The sequence below is a fragment of the Festucalex cinctus genome, chromosome 12 (genome assembly GCF_051991245.1).
Source record: "Festucalex cinctus isolate MCC-2025b chromosome 12, RoL_Fcin_1.0, whole genome shotgun sequence".
Classification (NCBI taxonomy): domain Eukaryota; kingdom Metazoa; phylum Chordata; class Actinopteri; order Syngnathiformes; family Syngnathidae; genus Festucalex; species Festucalex cinctus.
In genome coordinates, this window is record NC_135422.1 from 18,551,800 (window position 1) to 18,578,648 (window position 26,849).

At 42.6% G+C, this 26,849-nt stretch overlaps 2 protein-coding genes across 6 annotated transcripts in view; one reads left to right on the forward strand and one right to left on the reverse strand.

Annotated features, from left to right (window-relative positions):
• The first annotated feature begins 74 nt into the window (after positions 1 to 74).
• LOC144031256 (uncharacterized) overlaps positions 75 to 26,849 on the forward strand; it is a 43,375-nt gene continuing 16,600 nt past the window's right edge. For 2 of the 5 annotated variants that reach the window (XR_013287477.1, XM_077538196.1), the window contains exons 1-2: positions 75 to 270; positions 4,506 to 4,593. Coding sequence is in view for 1 of the 5 variants with exons in the window: in XM_077538196.1 (XP_077394322.1) it covers positions 239 to 270; positions 4,506 to 4,593 (120 nt within the window). In the remaining 4 variants the exon portion in view is untranslated. The other 3 variants (XR_013287476.1, XR_013287474.1, XR_013287475.1) reach the window with 3 other exon arrangements.
• Positions 6,162 to 12,901, reverse strand: foxi2 (forkhead box I2). The gene is made up of 2 exons (XM_077539933.1): positions 12,112 to 12,901; positions 6,162 to 9,013 (listed from the first exon to the last, which is right to left on the reverse strand). The coding sequence occupies exons 1-2, from the start codon at positions 12,752 to 12,754 to the stop codon at positions 8,451 to 8,453; spliced, it is 1,206 nt and encodes a 401-aa protein (XP_077396059.1). The 5' UTR covers positions 12,755 to 12,901; the 3' UTR covers positions 6,162 to 8,450.

Sequence of the window (26,849 nt, forward strand, 5' to 3'; positions counted from 1 at the left end):
CATGTGTACGTCAATTAATTGTGTCCCCTTAACAACTACGTGTGACGGACCATAAAAATATGTTCCCTTTTTTTCCCAAACATTTTTACATGAAATCATGACTTTGTTTATTGTCCTTCAACTAAATCAAAAGTATGAAAATAAATCAATTAAGTAATCAGTTTTCCTCCAACCAAGGTGAAGTCGGGAGCGTGTAGGAGGAAGCGTCTTGACGGAGCCGGGCGAATCCCGGAACGGAATGATTTTGATCCAGCGCGGCTCAATTAAGTGGTAAGTTCGCTGCAGCCGTCGTGTGGAGCCGGCGAATTGGAGCCGGGTCACCTCCGGGTTAAGGTGTTATTCATTATTTTTCCGCCTGTCGGATCCCATGAGCGGCGGCGGGAGACGGTGGCAGCGCGGCGGCCGGGGAGCAAAAGGGCTCGCGCCGCTCGGGGTACGTCAAGCACGCTCAAAAGCTTCTCTGCCGGCCGGGCCGGGGGGGATTATGATCAACAAAGCATGTCTCGCACCTGCAGCCAGCCGCCCGCACAATGGAAACTCGCGGGTGCGCGCAGACAGACAGACAGACAGACAGACAGACAGACAGAAGATTTTATAGAGTAGAGGCCTTCCGCTATGACGTGGATTAAATTAACCCGTTCCGTCTTTGCCAAACATCATCATGAGACACACTGTGAACATTTTTGGCTTAAGTTAATCAAAATGGCCGACAAAAAAAATCTGACCTTTGTCAACCAGACGTACCACTAAAATCTTTAGTATTAGCCTTTGTTGTGTTATTTTTAACTTTGTCCATGATGTCCAAAATGGCTGACCGAGTCAGTGTAGTCTTTGAGCCAAAGTTGTCCAAAATGGCCGACCAGAATGATGACGTCTTTTGACCCAAAGTGGGCAGTTTGCTTTTTAATCTTTAATGTACAGTAAAGTGTACATTTCACCATAAAAAACACATGAACATTTCTCACATGAGTCGATTTTCAGGCAAACAGATGTCCCGCGAACATCTTTAGCCTAAGTGTGTAATTTTTAGCTTTGTCCATGTTGTCCAAAATGGCTGACCGAGTCAGTGCAGTCTTTGGGCCGAAGTTGTCCAAAATGGCCGACCGAATTGATGACGTCTTTTGACTAAATGTGGGCAGCTTGCCTTTTAATCTTTAATGTACAGTAAAGTGTACATTAAAAACACATGAATATTTCTCACATGAGTCAGTCTTCAGGCAAACAGATGTCCCGCTAAAGTGTGAGGTGAAATTTTGTAAAATGGCTGCCCCTCCCACAAAAATGAAGCCTTTTGACCCAACTTGGGCAGCTTTGCTCTTTGCTGTTAGTGCACGTCTCCCAAAAGAGACACATTAATGGCTTTGATAGGAGTTATTTTTCAGGTGAATTGAGAAACATCCTGCTCACATTCTTAGCTATAATGTCCAAAAGAGCTGACCCAATTGATGAAGTCTTTGACCAAAAGTAGGCAATTGGCCTTTAATGTAGGTACACCCATATAAAATATGGGTGTTTCCCATAGGAATGATGTTGGAATTAACGGAGAAACATCCTGTTAATATTTTTAGCTTTGTCTATGATGTTTAAAATGGCCGACGAGTTGATGAAGTCTTTGCCCCAAATGGGCATGTAAAGTTCGCTCGTTTGTTCATTTTACAAACCACTTATCTTCACTAGAGTCACAGATGAGCCTATTGGGTATATATCTTCAAAAAAAAATAAAAATTAAGGATGTTTCCAACATGAATGCTGTTTGAAGCTAACAGAGAACCGTCCATGCTAGCATTTTTAGCCATGCCCAAAAAAAAATCTCCAAAGTGGCCACTTTAATAGTTTAATAGTTTGAGATTGGCTCTTTCTGCCCCCCGCCCCCTTCAAAATACGATTCTCATTAATAGGGGTGTTAAAAAAAAATCGATTCGGCGATATATCGCGATACTACATCGCGCGATTCTCGAATCGATTCAATAATCGGCAGAATCGATTTTTTTTTTTTTTTTTTTTTAGGATTCACACCTTGAGCATGGAAGAATGTTATATGAACGGAACATTAAGCCTTAATATTTTATTTTAATGCTGTTCAAACATGAAACAGATTACAACCTCTATAAGACTGAAATTTCAGATAAATAAATAATACATTTTCATATAAATCTTACACTCTACAAGCTTACTGATTAGTATTTTCTAAATTTGAATGAAAAAAAATCGCAACAATCGACTTATAAATTCGTATCGGGATTAATCGGTATCGAATCGAATCGTGACCTGTGAATCGTGATACGAATCGAATCGTCAGGTACTAGGCAATTCACACCCCTACTAACGAGGTGACACCTTCGGCGAGGGTCTTTCGAGGACGCCAACCTACGCGTCGCCCCCCGAAAAATGTTGCCCCGAGCCCGATTTCCAGCCGCTTCCCAGCCGCGTCCACAATGGCGCTTTTCAACGTCACCCGGAGGAGACGGTGCCAAATGAGGAAGGTGGGCGGTAGTGGGGGGCCCTGGGGGTGGTGTGGTGTCACCAGTGTCCCGAGACCAATGGAAGGTGGTCAAACAGAAACCCGGGTCAGTGGATCTTCCGTAATTGCCAAGTTGGCATCCGATTCGCTCATTCAGTCAAAACTGCTGCCAGGCTGGGAACCTTCTGGAGAACATAACGGACATAAACAATATCTTTATTTTATGCAGCTCGTGTTGTAAAGCGTACGTCATTTCTTCCATGACCTGATTTGACGTTTAGGATTTCATGATTTAAACCGATTTTATTCATGAAAATTTGTCAACAGGTCACTTTATAAAAAGTCTACGCACCCCGGTTGAAATGCCAGATGTTTGCGGCATGAGAAAAAAAATATGAGACCGAGATGAATGATTTCAAAAGCTTTTCCACCACGAATGTACCACTCATTTGAATTTTCAAAGTCAAAATAACTGTCTCAAAAACAATGTGTTTGCACAAGTGTGCACACCCTCTCATAACTGGCAGGGTTTTTCATGGCTCAAATTGAGGCAGGGGTGGTATCATCCTGACTATGTTGGGTGACTACCAATACCAGGTGTCGGGATCGGTGCCAATACGAGTCTTATTTTAAAGGAATACTTGACTCATTAAGCCATTTTCAGCAGTAAAATGTTCATATTTTGTCTACAATTATAATGTGGTAACTTCATTATTTTTCATGTACAATTAGTACCTTTAAAAAGTACATTTTCTACTTGTTATCGACTGATGATGACATCACCTGTGCTGAGGAAGTAGTCACGAGTCACGACCAATCATAGCTGAGTTAGCTGACCAAACCCAGAAAACAGGTGAGCCGTGATTGGCCGTTACCTACTTTCTCAGCACAGGTGATGTCATCTTCAGTCGACAGCAAGTAGAAAAATTATTTTTTAGAGGTACTAATTATAGAAGAGAAATAATGAGTTATCAAATTCATTCTGGACAAAATATTAACTTCGCAGTGCTGAAAATTGTTCAATGAGTCACGTTTCCCTTTATGGTAGTGGTACTCGCAGCGGTGACCGATAAATACAAAGGTGCCATTAATCTTTGCCTTTTTTTAAAAAAAATTACAATCATTGAAAGTTCATCCACTAGTTCAAAATGAAATTGTAAATATAGTTCAGCGTTTATTGTATATACTGTATAGTTTTTTTTTATTTATTTATTTTTTTTATTTTTTTTTATTTTTTTTTACTTTATCGATGGCTGGTGCGCGCCACCTCTGCCTCACAATCAGGAAATGGGTGTGTGCAACAGTTGCTCTTCGGTACATTAAAGTTACCAAAAAAAAAAAAAAAAAAGAAAAAAAAAAAGAGAGAGAGCCGTTTCTTCTTCAGTTGTTTCTTCAGGTCTTTCCGGTGCACTGCTGTTGATATAGCGCCTCCATCATGGCGCAACACTGCAACTGCAGTTAAAATGCGTTCCTGTTAAGCTCAATCAACACAATTGGAGTGCCGACTGATAGAATTCAGTACTGCACTCTCTGACAAAAAAAAATCCCCTCCTCACCCTCTCTTTTTAATTGGTTTCCACGCCCCTCGTTCTAATGCAAATGCAAAACATAGTTGGAACACAGTGTACTTAACGAAAATGTGCACTGCCATCCTATAGTTGAACATTATCGAGAGGTCATTACAATTAATTAAGAATACATTGAGTTTGATTTTTTTTGCCGCATGAAAAAAAATGTAATTCTTTCATTCAATAATAAAAATGTAATTTCTTTAGGTACATGTTAAATGTCTCAATAATATCCATATCGCTATATTCAGCAACTATATCGCATGTTTTTCCAATATCGTGCAGCCCTAGCGGCCTCTGAATTTTGTAACAGGAAAAACCCTAACTGAGATGTGGATGTGTTTTAGAATCGACCAATCACATTCAAAATCACAGTGAATGGCTACCACCATTTAAGTGTCCTCTGTTAACCCCATGACCAATTTCATATGTTTTAGTAGGCTTTTCCTGACATTTTTTTTTTGGTACTTTTATAGCAGAAAGATGAAGCGGAGTTGGCTGCTGTGGAGTGGGCTCTTGCAGACTGCTTTCCACCCTCGATCCCATTTGTCATATTCGGTATCGGTGAGTACTTGAGAGAATATTTGGACTGAAAAAAATAGTTATAAGCAAGTCATTTAAAACAAAATGAAGCAAGAAAAAAAAAATTAACGTTAAAAGTGACATACTGAGCGATTATGCTATTGTGCTTGGCGGAGGTAAAATCCCGTCCCGGGGCAGGCGCAGCTGCAGCGTGCGGATTGTATGTATCTCTGTGTATCCTTGTCGGCTAACACTAAGCATCAAACACTAGCAACATCAGAGAAGCCACAAGCCGCTAATTGACGGGACGGGAGAGGACGGCCGGACGGGCATGAAGGAGCCGGGACAAAAAAAGACAAAAGCGCCTTTGTTTCCCCGCCGTCGTCCAGCAAGACGTGCGACAAACTCGCTGGATCCGTGCCAAACTTTTTTGCTCGCGACTATGCCGGAAGCGGCCTCCATTTTGTTGTGTTATTCATAAAAAAACGCACAGACGTCATTTAAGCTGACATTCGCATCTTGTTTTACTTGAATGAATCTCATTTCAATTTTTTTTATTTGTAAACAAATACATAATAAACTCCTCTTAAATGAAAGGCTACACTATACCTGCTAAATCAGTGGTGGCAAACTGCGGTCCTCGAGGGCCGGAGTTCTGCAGGTTTTATAGATTTCCCTACTCGAAGTGCAGCTGATTTCAATTAACAGGCTTGTTATCAGGCTTCTGCAGATCTTGCTGATGAGCTGATCATGAATCAGCTGTGTTGAAGACTGGAAACCTGCAGGACTGCGGCCCTCGAGGACTGCATCTTGACACGTGTGCTAAATGCTATTTAAATTTTAGACTCCTAGCGCTGACTCGTAATTAGATTTAATTTAATGCAACGTAGCCACAAATATTTTGCCAATGACTCAGAAATAATTATGCTTACTAGTTTGGTTCTGTTCTGTCGTACATTTGAATGTCAGCAACACCTGTGATTTGGCTGCAGGTATTCACTTCAAATTAAATTCAGATAGAAAAAAAAATGTTTTTTAAAATGTATTTACTAAAAAATATATTGGTTATAAGGCCTATAAAGTGTCACATGGCTTATCTGTCAAATTAATAACTTTTAATCTAACTTTAATTTAGCAACTGTTTCAACAACTGAGTGCAAATTATTTGTAACTTTTAAAAAAAACATTTTCTTGTGTTTTATTGTATTTTTATTTTTAGATTCATGCTTCAAGTATTCACTTCTAAGTAAAACAATTAGTCATTATGTTCTTACATTATTTATAAAATGGCATTTCTAAAGATTTAATACTTCTTTTTTTTAATACTTCTCCAGTTATAAAATACATGTAGTTTTTTTCATTCTACTTTTTTACCGTTGTTAAACTTAGAACCATAATTTAAGCTGATTTTAATTGTGTGATGCATTTTAATACCAATTTCCTGCATCTAAATGGGCTGTTAAAAAAAAAAATCTGATCATTGTGAACAACACAAACAGTAAGCAAATGAGGGAGCAACGGCATATGAAAAAAAAAAGTCATGAAATATGACTATAAAGTGCATGTTATGACAACAGGACATTTATTGATAATAATCACAGTTAGAACTGCCTGTGTGTGCGTGTGTACAGACTGAAAAAAGGCAACAATAGAAAAGTTGGATTGTCTCACTGAATCCTGAGAAAAATACCATCAAGCAGTAATTGATAATAAAAACAGTATTCATAAAAGCCAAAACTTTGTGTACATACCGTACATATCTGCTGTTATCATGCTAGAGTAGAAAAAAACGCCTATCCGTATAAATAGCATAAATATTTCCAAACTATAATTTACAAAAAATAGATTTTTGTTTGTTTGTTCATATGAGGCGTAGTGCTGTTGTTTCAGTCATAAAGTTGCCATCAAAACAATGAGAGAGAGAAAAAACACAAGGTGTGATGTTTACTGCATGCGAAGCTGAGAGTAGACATCCTGTCTCTGTGAGGTAACGTGAGGCGGCCAATACCCCCCACCCCACCCAATCCAGCCATGCTCCCTGCTCCAAAAAAAAAAATAAACGGCAACTTGGGCAGGTTCGAACACGTTTGGCCGCCACATAGCAAAAAAATAAAAAATAAATGCCCCATGGGGTTACTGCTGTTTGCAAGTTCAAGAAGCTGTGGCGTTTGAAGTTTTTTTGGTCATCGCGTCTTCACACGAGGGAATATTGTGAACGGAATGAAATATCGTGAAAGCCCTCATCGTGGCCTTTCATTTGAGGTGTGACTCCATGTGGTTTGTCGCAAGTTTCACACATATTGTATGAACTTTTTTGAGGCAAATTTTGACATATCTGATTTTAATCTAGCTGAAACTTGACATATCCGTTTTGAATTCTGGCCAAAGCTTAACATCGCCCAACTAGTCATTGCCTGACATGTCCGAACTTTTTCCAGCTAACGCTCGACATATGTGAACTTTATCTAATCAGAGCTTGACATTATTTAGAATTTATTGAGCCAAAGATCAAGATATCGCAAATTTAGCTGGCCAAAACTCAAAATTTCCGAACGTTAGCTTGCTAAAACTTGACATATCCGAACTTTAACAAGCCAAAGTTTGACTTATCAGAATTTGATCTAGCCGAAGTTCAACATATCGGAACCTTATCTAGCCAAACTTCAACATTTTTGAAACTTGATCAAGCCAGAATTTGTCATCTCTCAACTTTATCTTGCTGAAGTTCAACATATCTTAACTATATTTAGCTGAAGCTCAAAATCTTTATCCAGTGGAAACTTGACAATCGGAATTTTATCTAGTCAAAGCTCAACAGAGCCGGATTTTATCTCGTCATAACCTGACATGTCTGAACTTTTTCCAGCTAACGCTCGACATATGTGAACTTTATCTAGTCAGAGCTTGACGTTATTTGAAATTTACTGAGCCAAAGATCAAGATATCTCAAATTTAGCTGGCCAAAACTCAACATCTCCAAACATTAGCTTGCTAAAACTTGACGTATCCGAACTTCAACTAAAGTTTGACTTCTGAATTTGATCTAGCCGAAATTCGACATATTGGAACTTTATCTAGCCAAACTTCAACATCTTTGAACTTGATCAAGCTAAAATTTGTAATATCCAAACTTTATCTTGCTGAAGTTCAACATATCTTAACTATATTTAGCCGAAGCAGAAAATCTTTAATCCAGCGGAAACTTGACAATCTTGAATTTTATCTAGTCAAAGCTCAACATGACAAAACTTTATTTAGTCATAGATGGACACCTTTGAACTTTATAAGCCAAACTTCAACATCTATGAACGTAAGCTCGCTAAAATTTGACATATTCGAACTGTATCTGGCCAAAGCGCGACATATCTGAATTTGATCTAGCCAAAATTCAACATCTCCCAACTTTAGCCATCTTAAATTTAACAAGCCAAAGCTCGACATGTCTGAATTTTATCTAGCCAAAGTTCAACATATCCGAACTATATTTAGCCAAAGCTTTTTATCCAGAAAACTTGAATATCTGAACTTTACCCTCGACATATTAAAACATTATTTCGTCAAAGCTCGACATCTTTGAACTTTACTTTTCGACATAGCCAAAACGTATCTAACGAAAGCTCGTCTTAGCCGAACTTTCCGTAGCCAGAACTTGTAAAAGAAGACTGACTGTGTACACGTTATAGAAACAAAAGATTCTTTTAAATGAGCATAAAAAAATGTACCTTAATCACGTCTAAATTGACAAACGAGTGTATTTAATGTAATTTATGAACCAAAAGAGATAAGTGCTTGTTGATGATGCGTCACTAGATAAAGCTAGCAACCAGTTTTGCTTGTACCTAATCAAGTGTCTGGCCAACGTAGCCTGGGCTGGTTTTGAGAGGGGGCGGAGCGTCCCCCTATAGCTCCGCCCCGTCTCGGGGGTAAATGAGGCTGTTGACGCTGAAGCTGTTGTACAAGTGGCTGTTGAACTGTCCGCCCTGCCCCCCTCCTCCGAAAGCGTTGTAGTACACGCCGCGGTTGAAGTGCAGACCCTCGCCTCCGCCGTGCTCGGACCCCGCCGAGTCCTGCTGGGCGGCGGCGGCGGCGTGGTACGGGCCCGGCAGGGCGCTAATGTTCCTTCCCGACAGCTCGTTGAGCAGGCCCAGCGGGCCCGCCTGTCTCCCCCCGTGGGCCGCCGGGCCCCCCAGGGAGGACATACTGCTGTAGAAGTTGCCAAAGCACGATGACGGCGACGGCGTCTTGAGGCTCTCGCTCAGCGCGTCCATGTCCGAGGGCGAGGGCGGGCCCAGGAGCTGCGGGCTGTCGGCGGCTTTGGGTGTGGGGGCCTGCGCGCCGCCCTCCATCTTGGTGGCCCCCGGCGCCGAGGCGGGGTCGGACCGTCGCTTGCGTTTCCGCCGGAAGTTTCCGTTGTCAAACATTTTCTCGCAGTTGGGGTCCAACGTCCAATAGTTTCCCTTGCCTGAAATGTAAACATTCACATTTTGTCATGAGTTTCATTCGATGAGTCTGTCAGCCATTTTCTTCCTACAACACTCTATGACTGACAATCAATCAATCAGTCTTGCAATTTTAGCTGCGCAAAGTTGTGCTGTTTGCGGATGTATTCATACTTTTTTAATTATTAGGGCTGTGCGATATTGGAATATCATGCGGTATGCGATATAGTTGCTGAATATAGCGATATCGATATTATTGCGAAATTTCACATATACCTAAGGAATTTACATTTTTATGATCTAATGAAAGAATTACATTTTTCAAGCAACAAAATAAGTAAACTCGATATATTCTTACTTCATTAATTGTAATTATATCTCAATAAAGTTCAACTATTTGATGGCGGTTCACATTTTAGTTAGCGGATGACTGGTCAAATTCAGATAAAAGCATAAAAATCTTTGCTATATGCATATTGCATGGGGCAATATCACGATATTGATATTTTTTCGATTGTGCAGCCCTACACAGAATGATGTCATGTAACAGGCCACGTGATGATTAACTATCTCAAGCGATTCAAAATAATGTATTTTAATAGATGTGTGTGTGTGTGTATATGCATAAATATTAGATTTTCTAAAAATATTTAAGACTGCTTTTCAATTATGTGCTTTTTTGTGTGAAGTCCAGTTTGTGTTTTTAATTCTAGTCATGGCTTCTTATTTCATTTGCAATATGCATCTACAAACCACCTGTTTGTTGTAAATCTATGAGAAGTGCTCTGTGACACACCTCTTCTTTTTTTTTATTATTTATATTTTAAAGAAAACATGTAATGTGGTGTAGTGCTGCTCTTTTTTGCCACTTAATCATTCAAAAAAGTACGTGTATAGCGTATGAGTATATTTGCTTACCACTGTGTGTTTTCATTCTATTTATTGATCTTGTATTTTTAATCAATGCAGCTGTAATGTCTCAGTTTGTCCTCTGAGGATCGAGAAAGAATGATCTTGTCTTATTTATGATACAACAAGCTTTGATGTACACAGTTTAATCGTTGTTAATTCAACTGACTGATTAAGTCTTCAAATGTAAACAAATAAATGTACAAAACAATATTACAATAAGTTTGAGGGGTATTTTAATGCTTAAACTATAAAAGTCTTGTATTGATTTTCCCATTTTGTGGAATGTAACTTACGCAAATGAACTCGGATCGCCGTTTATAATAAAAAGGATGACATTTTCTGTGTTGCTTTCACATCAGGGAAAAACAAAAAACAAAAACACTAAAACATTGTTCGCTCTGGTTCAGGTCACTGGTCCTTTTTGTGACTTAGAAACCAATGTTGCAAGATATGTAACAAAGTTGTTCTTCTATAATACTATAAAAAAATAAAAAAAATAAATATATATAAAAAAAAAAAAAACATCTGCCAGTGACCTAAACTGGAAGGAATTGCTTTTCTTTTTTGTTCTGCCCAATGCAGAAGCCAAACGTAGCACATTTTACGGTGATAAATTATCACTGTAAAATGTGAACCTTACCACATGAAATTGACATTTGAATGTGAAAATGATCACATTAAAGAAGTCTAATCACATTATAATGTAAAACTGCCCCAATGTGAAATTTATTCATGCTATAATGTGAAATTTGTTGTAAAGTGAACTTTATCACATACTGTAATAAATTTCACACTATCACCTTATAATCTGAAATTTAGTGTTAAACAAAGTTTACTATACATTCTAATGTGATACTCATATACTGATTTCTTTTTTTTTTGTTTGTTTGTTTTTTTTCCTTCCCCCGTCTGGTGTGACCGCAATACTTTTGTGATTTTATATACAATTTATCTTGAACATTTCATTTTACGTTTAAATTTATTTGGGGAAAAATGCAAAACATCACATTTTGATGCGATAACTTCAAGTTTATGAATATGAAATTGAGCACATAATGTGAAATTGATCACATGAAAACTTGTGTTGAAACGTCAAATTTGTCGTGTTATAATGTCGAAGTCGTGTCACAACATGGCGTGATAACATATTGCACACAGGAAATTGATGTTAAAACACAAAACTTAACACATTCAAACATGAAACCTTATCACGTTAAAACGTGAAATGATATCACGTTAAAATGTCAAATTTGTATTGATAAAACATGGAATATGTCACATAATATGACACGGAATTATTCTTCTAATATGGCAGCAAACTCCTTTCAATCGTCAACATTTTGTTTTGCATATGTATAATGCTTATTACAACAATCTGCTCTGCCACAGTACTCAATTATTTGAAATTAGAGTCCTTATGACACAAGGGGTACAAGTGTCTAACAAATAATCATTATAATAATAATAATCATCAATTATTAAGCAAAGGTGTGTTTCTGTAAGAGGTGTTAATTTGTGGAATAACTTTGATGCTGACCTGAAAAGATGCAAGTCACTTGTTGAGTTTAAAAAAAAAATGTTTAAAAGCAAAGTCCAAGAGCATTATTTAAATCAAACATGAGCTAGTAAAATTGTAGAAATGTACATTTTTTTTTCGATGTACCAGTATGAATGAGTGTAATGAAAATTGTATATGTGAGTATGAGGATGTATTATTATTGTGTATGCCTGTGAATTTAATGTACATACGCTATTGGCAAATGTACTTATTTGTCAAAGTGCAGTTACAGGAGCAAGATTGCACATTTTTCTTTTATTGCAATTGTATCAATAATGAAATAAGTCAAAGATACAAAGAATAAGGGTTAGGATAAGTTTTTAACTTCTTCCTACTCCCTTTGAACATGTAAACTGTCACCAAAGATTGCATCAGTTTCTTCTTTCTGTTAAATTTCTTTTAAATGTTTTCTTCTGCTAATTGTTTATGTTTATATGTTCAATAAACAAACAAACATAAAATGCATTTTATAATACGTGTGAATGTGTGGAGGTGAATTTAAGGCTCTTGATCGCGGATTTTCACTCAACACTGGCTCACTAGGTTTAAAAAAAAAAAAAAAAATGATGTTACGTTCTAAAAGTGGAAATTTCCTGTTTTTTGTGAGTCTGTGAAGCGGCGTCGGCGCCGGTGGATGTTGCGTTCACGTACCGGGGTCGTCCTCGTCGCGCGGCACCTTCTTGAAGCAGTCGTTGAGCGACAGGTTGTGGCGGATGGAGTTCTGCCAGCCGGCCTTGCTCTTCTTGTAGAAGGGGAAGTTGTCGGCCACGTACGCGTAGATCTGGCTCAGCGTCAGCTTCTTGTCGCGCGCGTTCTGGATGGCCATGGCGATCAGCGCCGAGTACGAGTAGGGCGGCCGCACCAGCTTCAGCAGCTCCTCCTGGCTGGCCACCGACAGCCAGCCCAGCTCCGGGCCGCCGAAGGCCGACGAGCCGCCGGCCAGGAAGGCGGGGGTCCGCGGGGAACCGTACGGGGGCGGGCCGAAGGGGGCGGAGGGGCTGCCGGCGTGCAGGTAAGGCGCCGTCGCCGCAGCCGCTGCCGCCGCCGGAGCCGGGTTGACGCCCCACAGGTACGGGCTGGGCGGGGAGGCGTACTCGCCCAGGCCGAAGCCGGCGGTTCGGTGAGCGGGGGGTTGGAGGGTCTGAGGCGGCGGCGGCGGCTGCTGTTGGTGATGGTGATGATGGTGGTGGTGGTGGTACATGCCGCTCAGGGGGTCGCAGTACACGGCCATGTCCGCGCCTTTGGGTGCGGAGGAGTGATGCTGGCTCTGGTGGTGGGACTCGGGGTCGATCATCACTCCCGGCGGGGAAGCCCTCCGAGTCGGTCCGGAAGAAAGTCGTTCGTCCGCTTTTTTTTTTTTCTCCGGTTCTCGCAACAAGTGTCAGGCGTCGTGCAAAACTTCTTTGAATTGTATTGACGCTCCTGACGGCAAAAAAGCTCGACAGCCAATCACGACGTGAGGGGGGCGTGGCCCAGACGGCGCAGTGTCTCCCGAGGGTCATTTCTGGAGTCGAACCTCCCGCAGGGAAACAACTGACAGCTTTGCTTTCACTCGGCTTGAGACTCACTTGGACTCAACAAACTCGTAAAGTTTTTTTGTAATTATTTTTAAAACAAAAATACAATTTTATATAATATTTTTCTAAACTTAAAAAAAGTCATGCCTTGGGTCTATTATTTAGATTTCAACATGCCAATAAAAAAGGAGAAAATTAAAAGAAACTTAAAAAGTAGATACTAACATTTTTTAAATCAAGTCTTGAATCTATGATTATGTTTAGATTCAACAAAATTATGACAATGGCAAAACAAAAAGTCTTAAAATTAACAATTAAAAAAAAATAATACAATTGTATTTTTTTTTCAGTCATGCATTGATTTATGTAATTATGTTTATATTTGGCTGCACACATTTGAAAATGGCATTATTTTAAAAAGTTTATTTTTTTAGACTCGACAAACTCAGTTTTTTTGTAAAAAAATAAATAAATCGAAATATTTTTTTTTCCTACCCTGCGGCCCTTGTGAGGAGTAAGTGGTTCATAAAATGGATGGATATATATATATATATATATATATATATATATATATATATATATATATATATATATATATATATATTTAAAGGAAAAAAATCATGCATTGGGTCTATTCGTTTAGATTTATTTCTACATAATAGAAAATTCCAATTAAAAAGGGAGAAAATTAAAAGAAACTTAATTTGATTATAACGTAATTAATCATGTCTTGAATCTAGTTTCAACAAAATAATGACAATGGCAAAAATTGTAAAGAAAAAAGACCTTAAAACTAACAATTAAAAAAGACCTTAAAACTAACAATTAAAAAAATATTTTTTTCAATAATGTGTTGGATTTAAATGATTATGTTTATATTTGGATCCACAAATTTGAAAATGGCATTATCCCCCCCCCAAACGCAAGTAATTAAAAAACAAACTCTTAAAGTAATAGTTGATATCTTATTGTAGACTTTTTTTTCAATCATGCAAATATAATTTACATAATAATCCATTTAAATATATATGTTTAAGTAGATGTTAATGTAAAAAATGTTTTATGCAAACATTGTCGTGTTGAACGCAGCCGACATCCTTCACTCATCCAGACATAAAATAGTTTATACGGGTTTTTTTTCATTTGTTTTTTTTTTATGCTAGAGCATACAGAAGGCTTTGATGCAGCCTCTCAACTGTAAAGAACGGTTGCAGAAATCGTAGTTATTACACAAACGGTCAGCAGGTGCCACCAGAGCAAAGGAGATCAAACAGGGCCATGTTCAAAACAAGCTCAATTACTCACAATTCTAAATAGATTTGTGAAAATTGATGAAACTTAGCTATATTCTAATGCTAATTGCTGTAAAACGGAAACGGATAGAAATATACTTTTTTTTTTTCCTGATGAAAGAGGAGACGCTAATCTTTCTTTTGGTAGGTTCCATGTTTTTATAGCAATAGAACACAAACTCTGTGGGCCTTGCAAAATCAGTCAAAATCCAGGAAACCAGCCGGGAGTGAACGGGATTGCTTCTGTGAAAATGGCTGGGAGCGAATGAGTTAAGCATCTTTGAGTATTTTAAAAAGCGCTATACAAAATAAATCTATTATTATTATTATTATTATTATTATTATTATTATTATTATTATTATTATTATTATTATTATTCTAATCTTCATTTGATTACCAACATGTTCAAAGATGAAGAAAAAGTAGAAGAAGAAACTTGCAAGTCATTCACATGATACACTTTTAAAATGAATGTGTAAAAAATAAACCAGTTTGCATTTAAAAATTAATAAATTAAAAAATAAATAAATAAAGGACCGCTGACTTGGATCAATTTGACACCAATTTTCTGGGTTGTTTTACACAACACAACTTGGCTTTAAAAAAAAAACTAAAATAAAAAATAAGCAATGTTTTGAAGTGTTTTTTATTTATTTATGTATTTTAATTTTTTATGTTTTAAACAATCTTCTGTGTGTGTACTGCTGTAACACCTGAATGAGAATTTCCACTCTGGGGGGTCATTAATCTTATTTATCTTCAGCCTTTTGATTTTGCAGTATCGGGTGTCCGCTTGTGAACCTTTTGCAATCAGGAATTAGAAATTAGGATGATTATTTTACCTACGAAAGCCCGTTCTAAATATTGTTTAAATTAGAGGTGAAGTGTTGCAAAAGAAAAGAAAAAAAATGTCAAAGGGACTGTTATGTCTGACGTTACATTGAACAAAAAGTACTTTTTAGCTGTTTTTTAATCGTAAATTGTTGCGTTGAGTGAAACCAACCATTTTCTTTTGCTGATTACTAAAGAATGGCAAAAGCTAGAAAATAAATAGAGTCTAGTCTTTTTTTCCTTTGGCGTGTTTTACTTATTTGTCCGTGGAGCTTATTTGCGGGTCAACACTGCCTCCTACAGCCTTCTTGCTGTAAGCGCATGTGCTAGTCTGCTTGTATTGCGCATAACAACCACTAGATGGCGGCATCGCACCACAATGGCCCGAGCCCACAACTTGATGATTGCGCTCAGAAACTGTTCCAAAGACCTGGAAGGGATCAAGCAGCAACTTTCTCTTCAAAACATCATTCCAAGCCCCTCCTTCCTCCATGTTTGACACATTCGCACCACTATAGTGTTCCGCCTCCTGCTCTTTGGCCCGGGCGCATCCAGGCCGCAGAGTAATTGCAAAAGCAGGAGTCGCTCAGTCTGACTCCCAATGCCGTAATTTGGGGGCTTGGCCGGCAAAAATCATCCCGCTCGGTCGCCAAAACGTGGAAAGCAGCGGATCCACACGGCTAGCATAGTGGCAAGAGCCACATTGGAAAAATGAATAGCATTCTTTTTTGATGCACTAAAATTAATTTTCTTGAGGAGGGGACGTTTGCGACACAAATCCCGACAACGATTTGCGGCGATGGATGGCCCCATGTAAAAAGAAGGGGTGGGGTGGGGTGGGGGGATATATAGGTGTCTATCTGTGTGTAAAAGGTGCATTGATGTTTGTTTTTTGTCACACTAGGTCACATTGAGGAGGCGTACAAAGAATTCATTTAGCCAAAATCTATTAGAGTGGCATGTTTACATCTAACCACCGTGAATCCACCCTCGGACGTCGTCGTTGACACAACCAGATAAACAACTGGGTTTACACACACACTTACACTCATGGGGTATTTATTGTGGGCGGTAATGTAGCTTTTAGTGAGCAGCAGATCACGAACGCCACCGAGTGTTGACAACGCTTCCATGAGAGACACTAGCACACAGGTCTCAAGCTCCGATCCTCGAGGGCCGCAGTCCTGCATGTTTTAGAGGTTTCCCTCCTCAAACACACCTGATTCATCAGCAAGCTCTGCAGAAACCCGGTAATGATCCTCAATTATATGATACTGCTGTGTTTGAGGAGAGAAACCTCTAAAACATGCAGGACTGCGACCTTAGCAGAAGCTCAAGTCTGACGCTGCAGTACCAACACTGGCTTGCAAGAGGCAGCAAAGAGCCACAGGGTATCCAAGCAAAGAAAGAAGAAGTAGCTAGCTGCTAGCTTTGTAACGCTAATAATGTCCGACAACGAGGCGCACTCATGCGGCCACTAGTGCTAATTTTATCCGCCATTTTAAAATTCCATCAGTTTGAATGCAGAAGGACCGCGTATGTGTCTAGAAGTTGTTTATATTCGGATAAAGCGAGGGAAAGAACGGCTTTCGTGGTGGTCGCCATGTTGTTTTTCGACTTGTAAACTGGAACACCGGTAACTCGGGAGTGACGTCATCCCACTTCCGAATTCCGACTTCCGAAGCAAATGGAAGTTTCAATCACGCTTATTAGTTTTTATCATAGTCAACCTTATCACAATTTTATTTAGCCCATTTTATTATTATTTTATTTAGTCCATTTTATTAATCTTGCATTTTAGTCTTTACTTTAGTCCAAGAAAACATACTTTTTATTCATTTAGTTCAGTCAAGAAAAAAGGCTAGTTTTAGTCAGCGTAATGGTTTTTACCCCTTCGCTTTTTTTCTTTTTTTTTGTCAGCAGATTATGTTGAATATTTCAGAGCTAAAACTATTTCACATCAAATTATCTCATCTTTTTAATGAAAAACAACTTGACACACAATTACAGTGACTACTTTGACTCCATGTTACAAGCTAGTAAATAAGCCAGCATTAGTTAGCGGTCGCGTTAACATTGTTGTTGGAACATTATAGCTGTTGGATTAATGTTACGTTATAACTATAATTTTTTATTTTATTTTTTTTAACCTTTCCCCATGAATACACGTCCTGTCTGTCCCATGTGATTTTTACAAAATCAGATAATTTTCGTCTATTTTTTGTTCATGAACTAAAATGTCCATAAATTTTAGTCCAGTTTTTATTATGCGAAGTACATTTTCATCTTGTCTTCATTAGTCGACGAAAATGCATACTGATACTGCCAAGCCAGTGAATCGGCAAAAAGGAAGATGCATATTTGGTGCAAGTTAGATAACTACCCTTGGCAATAGCTCGGATGTAAACGAAGTAGGGCTGTCACTATCAAACATTTTTAGAATTGATTATTCCGTTGACAATGCCATTCATTCATTAATTCAATTAATCGCATAATCGGATACAATTTTACCTGGCATTAAGTGTATTCAAAAACATTTTTTGAAATGGTAGAAAAAGTTATTTCTCAGTCCTTGCACATTTTTTTTTAAAACATTGACTTTCCTAAATGTATAATGTAATTAGAAACCAATCTCTTACTTCACTTTCTAGGATCTATAAGTTTCAAACCTGACACTCACAAACTTTCATCTCTGAAGCGCCAGTTTTGCCCAAATTGTTTGTGAAAGGGTCTAGCGATGCCACGAGTACTAAAAGGTTGATGTTTTCTGGGTGGTGCTCTCACTATTAGCGTCCTGTGGCGTCCATGCAAAGTACTTGAGCTAGTTGACAGTCCAGAAAAGTCCACGGAAGAAGGTTTACTTGACTTGTCAAGTGTTAAAAGGGGTAATTAATGACCTTGGCACAAGCTGGCTCTTTAAGGACTTGGCCGTTGGGCTTCTTGGCTCCGGATCCTCAACGCCCACAAACAGAGTAAATAGTCACTGGGAGAGTTTATTTACTCGATGCTAGACAAGGGGGAGGTGCCTCACACATTTTTTGGAACGATATTTAACTATTTTACTGGTATATTACGATTGACATAAAAATTTTTTTTTTAAAAAGTGGAAACCAAATCGCGGAGCTGCATCAGCTTCCTGGAACATAAACATGGGACGCACAACATTGTGGAGTGCCCACACACAGTTCTTCCCAAACATAAGAACGGAAGCAAACAACATGTGGAAGCACATAACGTAGCATAAACATGGACGCACGCATTACGGAACTTCTATGTCAGCATCCTGTCAGGAACATAAACAGACACAACATTGTGGAAAGAAGACCACACATTAAGAGTCGTTAACATGGATGCACACAACAATGTGAATCTACTAAGCGTCATCCTAGAACATGGATGCACGCAACATTGTGGACTGACCACACGAACTTGGACATGCACAACATTGTGGAATGACCTTATGCCAGGGTCTACTGGAGCGTAACTATGCACCACATTGCGGACCAACCACATAGACTGGAACATGGACGTACAAAACACTGAATCCACTCAAACAAACTGACTTGCACAATATTGCGGCGCTACCACATCTGTATGTATTTAAACAATCACTGATTTACAGAACATTGTGGGAGAGCACATAACAAACATGGATACGTACATAACATTGCTGAAAAATTTCAGTCGCATGTAACAAATATAGACGCACACTACGTTGTGGAGTGGCTGCAAGTCAGACTATTCGATTGGAAACATGCAGGTACATAACATTGCAGAGTGACCACATAACATAAACGTGGACGCAATATAACATTGTGGTACAACCAAGTCAGAGTCTCCTGGGGCGTAAACATTGATGCACACCACATTGTGGACTAACCACATAACAAACATGGGCGTGCACAACATTGCGGCGTGGCCATGCAACAAACATGGATGTGTACAACATTGCGGACAAAAACAACAACAACAAAGTCCACTATAACAAGGATGCACACAATGTTGTGGAGCATTCATAAGTCAGACTCTCCTCGATTGTAATCTCGGAGCTACAAAACATTGTGGAGTGACCGCACATCAAACACACAATGTTGTGGAGTGAGTGCCCGTCGCTATCAAAGGCTTGAGACGAGGCGAGCTTGCCCGCGACGTTTTTGGCCAAACGGCATCCTGATGCTTGTTCCCTGTCATCTTCACTACGGCGAGCCTGTTGCCATGACGACAGACTTGGGTGGGAAGCGGCCAGAGGACAGCAGGGGGAGGCAGAGTTCACGTCGGAGTCCATTAGCACTGCGGGGATGCCGACAGAAAAGAGGCCTGCACTGAGTCGCAGTGTGTGAGTGCAGCGAGTGAAGTGAATCGAGTGCGTGTGAGCGAGCGAGCGCCACAACACCGAGAAAACTAAGTGCAGTGTGAAAAGGCCTGTCGTGTAAAGGAACTGTTGGTACACAGGCAGTGTTAGCGTAAGATGAGTGCCGTTGCTATTGCCTCAAGTCGCTCACATCCTGACGTTGTTTGTGCGCGCTTGATTGATGATGCCTTATCTTTCCCAGCCAATCAGAGGCTCACTTTGGTTCTGAGGGTCTTTTATGTGTCCATGAAAGGCTCGGACCGGACAGACCCGCGGGAGTGCGGGTTGTGAGGGTGGTGGTGGGGTGACTTTGTTCCACTGACTGATGACTCTGGGCTGCGGACCAGCTTCCAATGAAGTCGCTACCAACGGGATCTGGCAGCGATTGTGAATGTCTGGACAAGATTGCGGGTGGGGGGTTGACATCGCTGACAGCTGCAGAGAACACGAGACGTCCCTCAAGTCCAGCGAAGCGATGTCAGAGTGACCTCACTGTAGGTTCCGTTGACATCCATCCGTCTGTCAAGTCGTCTCAACACGTCCATCCATCCTTCTGCCCATCCGACTGTCTGTCATCCATCCATCCGTCCATCCATCATCATTAGCCCATGCACTATCCTGAATATATGACTGGATGGCTGATAAGCCCATTCACGCCTATGCAGGCTGTTGAGGTCACAGGGCCGCCAGCTTGTGACTACAACCTCGCACACAGACTACTGTATATTCTATAGGCACCGCATGTACAGTGTGTGGGTGGGGGGTGCTAGGGGCGGGGTTAATATGTAGGGCAGTTTAATTAATCGAGATTCAATTATTACACTCTGTAGGGGAGGAATGCTAATGGTTTGCTGGTTCAGGTGAGCGAGCTGTCTTCACACCGGGGTGTTGGCCAAACACCACTTGAGGCCGACTCAGAGCAAGGTTCCAAATAATAGTCCACACCAGGGTTGGCTTTCTTTGATTTACTTCCAATTAAATTATTTGATTCAGTTGAATGAGTACAATATTTCTTCCATCTTCATATATATATGTTTCTGTTTCTATGGGTGTATGTGCGCAGTGGGAGAGAGTAGGTGTGTGGGTGTGGTTTCCTAAAGAAAGACAGAAATAATCCAATAAGCAAATGTATAAACGTTGGTTAAGGCATTCACACTAAACAAGCAAATTAAATTAGCGCAGTTAAGCTAGCGACATTCAGAACATGACTTCCGGTATGCGCTCTTATTGTGAAACAGTATGCGCTCTTATTGTGAAACAAATGGTAACACTTCCGGTCTCGGGCTTAGCAGCGTAACATCAACTCACGAATGCCACATGGCAACGCGAGGATGAGGAAACGCCGCCCGCACTCGTAACAAACATCTTAGAAACAAGCTATGGTTAATTCTAGCAACAAGTTCACGGACAAGAAACAAGAACAAGACCCACCAGTCATCGACGCACACCACTGGACCAACTCACGACACGGCACACACGTGAGCACCAGACTTCCTGCTATCGCTGCTGGCGAAGACTGACTGCGGTAAACGTCCACACGCACGAGCGCGAGGACAAGCTATGTCACGTGAACTTACCATCCAATGAATAGAGACGACAAATTATGCAAATTAGTATTAGTGTACGTTACGAGGTTAACAATATTGAACGTATCAGACCCGAGGAATAGATTACATTATAGTCTTTTCTACAGCCGCCCCCAAATGTATGTAATACATTTGCACATCAATAAAAGGCTCAAAGTCTATGGTGGAACAGCAGCAGTAGCGTTGTCTTCTTCATTCTCTGTAGGAAGCATAGGGAGGACCACCAGCCTAGCAACAGGCCGGGTATAAACCCTTCCTTTCACTTTCACGTCGGCGGACCGGATACGTCCGTCAGGACTTGGATGAGTCTTAGTTACAGTCCCAATGGGCCACAAGGCTCGGGGAAGTTGAGGATCGGCAATCATCACCACAGAGTCCTGAGTGAGGTCCGTTGATGTGGCCTGCCACTTCTGACGAGTCTGAAAACTTGGCACGTAGAGCTTGATGAAACGAGCCCAGAAGTGATCAGCTAGGACTTGTGTATGCTTCCAGCGGCGGCGGCTGAGAAGCTCGGTTTCTGGATAGACGACCTGAGGTAGTGAGCCATCAGGCCGCCCCATCAGGAGAACATTGGGCGTCACTGGATCTGGGTCGCGGGCATCAGAAGAAACATAGCCAAGAGGCTTACTGTTAAGAATATTCTCCACCTCGATCAGCACTGTGTGGAGAACTTCTTCGGCAACAGGTTGTGCACCAACTGTGGCAGAGAGGGCAACTTTGACTGAGCGTATCTCGCGCTCCCACACTCCTCCAAAGTGGGGCGAAGCTGGGGGGTTGAATCGGAAGGCAATTTTTTGAGGTGCAAGGTGCTCTTGTAGTGCAGGTGAGATTTCAGCGAAAGCCTTCTGTAGTTCCTTTTCTCCTCCCTTGAAATTCGTCCCTTGGTCAGACAACAGTTCTGCGGGTGTCCCCCGGCGAGCACTGAACCGACGAAGAGCCATCAGAAAGGAGTCTGTGTCCATGGCAGTCAGCAGGTCCAAGTGGACTGCTCGGGTGGTGAGGCATTTGAAGATGATTCCCCATCTTTTTTCTCGACGGCGGCCCACCTTGATTTCAAAAGGTCCAAAGCAATCCATCCCTGTCGAATAGAAAGCAGGTTTGAATAAGCGAAGCCGAGCTACTGGGAGGTCCGCCATTCGCGGGACAACTGGCCTAGCTCTCAATCGTCGGCAATCAAAGCAACTATGCTGGTGGCGCCGGACCGCTTCATGCCCACGAAGAACCCAGAAAGAGCGTCGCAGCTCAGCAAACACCCGTTCAGGGCCTGGGTGGTGAAGTCGGTTGTCGAAGTCCTGGATCAGTAGTTTGGTCACTCTATGGTGCGGGTCGAGGACAACTGGGTGAAGGGTTCCAGGTTCCAAATCCTCTGCTCGACGGAGTCTTCCTCCGACTCGGATGAGATCTCCATCATCATCTAGCTCAGGCGATAGAGTGATAAGTCGACTGTTTCTCGGGACCACCCTGCCCCTTTTCAGTAAGCTGTACTCTTGGGGGAAACTCTCCATTTGAGCTCTCTGGAGAAGCACCTTCTCAGCCTGGCGGTATTCTTCTGCAGCAGGAGGACCATCGGAGCTGGCCGCCCCGTGCAGTTCCTGCGTTGTTGCCTCCAACAGATCCTTCCAAGAGCTGAACTGCTCTAAATCCAAGGTGTGTTGACATGAGGTCACTGTGGTGACTCCACAGAAGACCGACTTACGTAGCTCGGAGGTGTCTGGCACTTGGTCAAGAGAAGGATCTTCTGGCCAGGTATCGGGACTCTGGAGGAGAAAGGAGGGGCCTTGACTCCAGCGATTGGGCTCCACCAGCTCTCTCAAATGTTTGCCTCGGGTCACATCATCCGCGGGGTTCCTTGCTGAATCGACATATCTCCAGACATGCCCACTGGTCAGCTCCTGAATTTCTGCCACGCGGGTGCCGACGAAGACCTTGAATCGGCATGTTTCGGACTTCAGCCAGGTCAGGACAGTTGTGGAATCGGACCACAGAATTATCCGTTTGATGTCAATAGTAAGTTCTCTCTTTAGCATCTGTACTAGCTGGGCCCCAGTGAGGGCTGCACAAAGTTCCAGACGTGGCATTGAATGAGATCGCTTGGGCGCCACTCTGGAGCGAGCCATCAGGAATGACAAATGCACCTGGCCATACTTATCAGTGGACCGGAGGTACGCCACCGAACCGTAAGCTTCTTCAGAGGAGTCGCAGAAAACATGCATTTCTTGGTTAAGACCACAGGGATCCACATCCTTGGGCAAGTATGGTCGAGGCAGGGTAACTTGTGGCAGGATTTGTAATTCTTCCTCCCAGACTTTCCACTTCTGCAGGAGCCCCTGCGGCAGAAGTGGATCATCCCATCCACGGTGCTTGTCCCAGAGGTGCCGGACTAGGATCTTAGCCCGGGTTGTGTAGGGTAAGATGAATCCCAAAGGATCATACTGACTGGCCAAGACTTTATAAATGTTGCGCATTGTTGGAATGCCATACTCCACTGGACGATGCTTGTAACCAAGTACATCAGTGTGGAAGAGCCATCTTAGCCCTAGAGTGGACTCAGGAGCATCTGTCTTGTGCTGTGCTAGCCATAGCTCCACGCTAGCTGAGCGACTTTCTTCTGGGAGGTGACTTATGACTTCGGGTTCATTGCTGGCCCACTGACGCAGCTCAAAACCAGCTGAAGCTAGGAGGGCTCGTAATTTGTCTACCAGTTGCTTCCCCTCTGCAACGGTCGGGATACTTTGGAGACAGTTGTCCACATAGAAATTCCTTTCAATGGAGATCCTCACATCCTCCTCTGGCTGGCTGTTATCGTAGACGTGTCGCTGTAAGGCGAATGTGGCACAACAGGGGCTGCATGTTGTTCCGAATGGTAACACCTGCCACTCGTACACCGCAGGTGGCTCCCCTTGACTGAAATCCCGCCAGACAAACCTGAGGAGGGCGCGATCTTCGGGGAGGAGTCGGACCTGGTGAAACATGCCTTTGATGTCACCGCTGATGGCTACTGCATGCTCACGGAAGCGCAGAAGAACGCCTAGAAGTGACGCTCCGAGTGTCGGCCCAGGAAGCAGGTAATCATTTAGGCTGTGACCTTGATACTGGTGGGAACAGTTGAAAACCAGTCTGTTTTTTCCATTGTGGCGCACCATATGATGGGGGATGTACCATGCTTCCTGTCCTCCATCATCCGGGATTTCAGAGCTACACTTGATGACTGAGCCAGCCCTGATCAGTTTCTCCATCTCCTCTTTGTAGGCAGCAGCTTGGACCGAGTCCTTGGCCAGCCGACGTTCCACACTCCGCAAGATGGGCATAACAGACTCTTTGGTAGAGTGAAGAAGTGGCATGGTTTTCTGGCGGAGCAGCGGCGGGGCATATCGGAGTACGCCGTCAACATTTACTCTTGTAGTCTTGTTCTCAAGCATAGTAATGGCCTCATGGTCTTGCTTTGAGCGAGTAACCAGTTTCTCACTTCTGAAGGGGATCGTATCGACCTGCCATAGTCTCTCAACGTGCCTCATCAACTCTTTCGCCGAAGGGGCTAGTGTCGTCAATAAGCACTGCTGTGGTTGTGCAAGGTGGCAGACTGCACCTGCTGGGCCCTGTAACGTCCAGCCCAGTCTAGTGCAGACAGCTGCAGGTCCTCCTGGAGGTCCCAACCTGACGGGTTCAGTGGGGGTGATGAGGTGAGGATGATCACTCCCAATGAGAAGTAGAGGTGTCACATCGGTGATGTTTGGTAAGGGAAGGCCAATCAGATGCTTATATTTCTTCCTGAGCTGCTGCATCGGGTAGTTGTGACTAGCTAGTCCGATCTGGGCTGAGGTGAAGGCAGCCGTGATCTTGAACCTCTTCTTCGTTTTAGCAGGGGAGGAAATGGAGAATGAGACTGATGCACCTCGTAGCACCTGGACCTCTTGTCGGATAGTACGAAGCGGGATGTCTTCTGGAGTCCCTTGTACGCCCAACTTCTCTGCGGCCTCTGGCAACAACATGGTTCTCTCAGAACCGTCATCCAATATAGCATAGGTGCTCAGTGTACGATCAGCATAATGAAGGTAGACTTTGACGACTTTCAAGAGTACTCTGCTGCCATCTGTGGGTCGGTCTAGGTACAGCACCTCAGTTGTAGCCCTCGTAGTGTGGCTCTCTCCCATTATGGGTGTGGCTGGTACTTTGGCTGGCCTCATGTTGACTTCGTGCAGGACCTGGAGGTGTCTACCTTGGCAGAGGTTACAGGTCTTCTTCAAGTTGCACTGGGCTGCTTGATGAGACCGGGCGCAACGCCAACATCTCCTGTTGGTCTTAATCCATTCTGTCAACTGATCTTTGGTGAGCTTGGAAACGGCGGTGCACTTGCTAAGATAATGAGTCTCATTGTTGCAGAATGGACAGAATGGCTTGGTTCCTCTCACCTTCGTGGCATTGGCTAGTGCTTGAGTTTCTGACTTAGTGCTTGCATCCTCCCTCCCATGGAGGACAGTAACGGGGCGACTGCTCTGTCGACCATCTTGTTTAGGGGCTGACTTCCCCTTAGCTTCTCTCAATGCCAACTGTCCTTCAGTGTCCTGACACCATGCCTCGTGTTTCAGCCACTCTGCCAAGTCGGGTAAGGTGTGTAGTTGGATGCCTCGGTAGAACATGCAGCGTCGAAATTCAGCTCTTTGCTCTGGTGGTAACTTGCTTAACAGGCGGGCGACGTGAGAACCACACTGTAGCTCGGCCTCTCCTTCAGGGCCCAGTGTTCTTAACATTCCCACCAACGACTGTACTACGAGTGCAAACCTCTCAAATGCAGCAATATCTCCTCTCTTGACATCAGGAGCATCCATCACGGTAGAAATCCGCCTCAATGCTATCTGATGGGGCTGACCAAACTTGTCATTCAGGGCTGCCATTGTATCGGAGAAAGGCGTTGGTGAGCTGAGGTACGCATCTGCAATCAACTGAGCCTCTTCTAGTTGCAGGTGATCGACCAACACTTGATACTTAAAACGTTCAGTGGCGTCTGGGGGTAGGAGGTTCTCTAATGACAGCTTCAGGCGTGCAAACTCCCTTGGATCACGGCGGGTGAAGTTGCCTATGGTCGGGCGTGGTCCATAGTAATTAGACGCTACCATGCTGCCTGGGTTCAGTCCAGAAGGTGGCAGCTGCATCCTTGGCCTGGCAGGAGGCGGCTGTGGACCATCTCCTGGCTCACTCTTGCAACCGGAAATTACCGGATATTTGGACTCAGGCGGGGGCGACCAGTGATGGTGGTCATGAGCAGTGGACCACTGTCTTGTAAGAGGAGCGGCACTATATGCGGTTGGCTGCCTATATGTACGGCTTCCAACAGGCGGTGAAAGACGGGTTGAGATATCCTCTTCTTCAACATGTGGATGTGCAGCTGCTCTCTGAACACTGTTACCTGGTGGTGGTGGTGGTGGAAGGTCAGCCAGTGCCATCTCGTCCATCACTGAACTCGACCACACAGGTGGAGTAGGCCAGTCATCTTCTTCGGGGCCGTCAGCCGCAGCCAATGGTGGGGACTGTACAATCTCTGGTCTGCAGACAGGAGAAGATCGGCTTGTAAAGTTCTGAAAAGCATCTACTAATTGCTTCATATCGGCCCGCAGAGCTCTCATGTCTATGAGTTCTGACGCCAAGTGCCGCTGTGTCTCTTGTAGGAGATGTCTCTCATGACGGATGTCCTCCAATTCAGATCTTATGTCCTCTTGTGGGTGACGGGGCTGCATCGCATGAAGTGGAGTAGAGTGAACAGGGGACATCTTCCGTTCTGGTGTCAGTAGGGAGACAAGCAGATCCTCTTGGGGT

Bases quoted from the DNA above. Each gene is read 5' to 3' on its own strand.
- foxi2 (XM_077539933.1), bottom strand. From the start codon at position 12,754: ATGATCGACCCCGAGTCCCACCACCAGAGCCAGCATCACTCCTCCGCA. The intron at 9,014-12,111 runs GTACGTGAACGC...TTTACATTTCAG, and splicing joins GCGCGACGAGGACGACCCCG to GCAAGGGAAACTATTGGACG.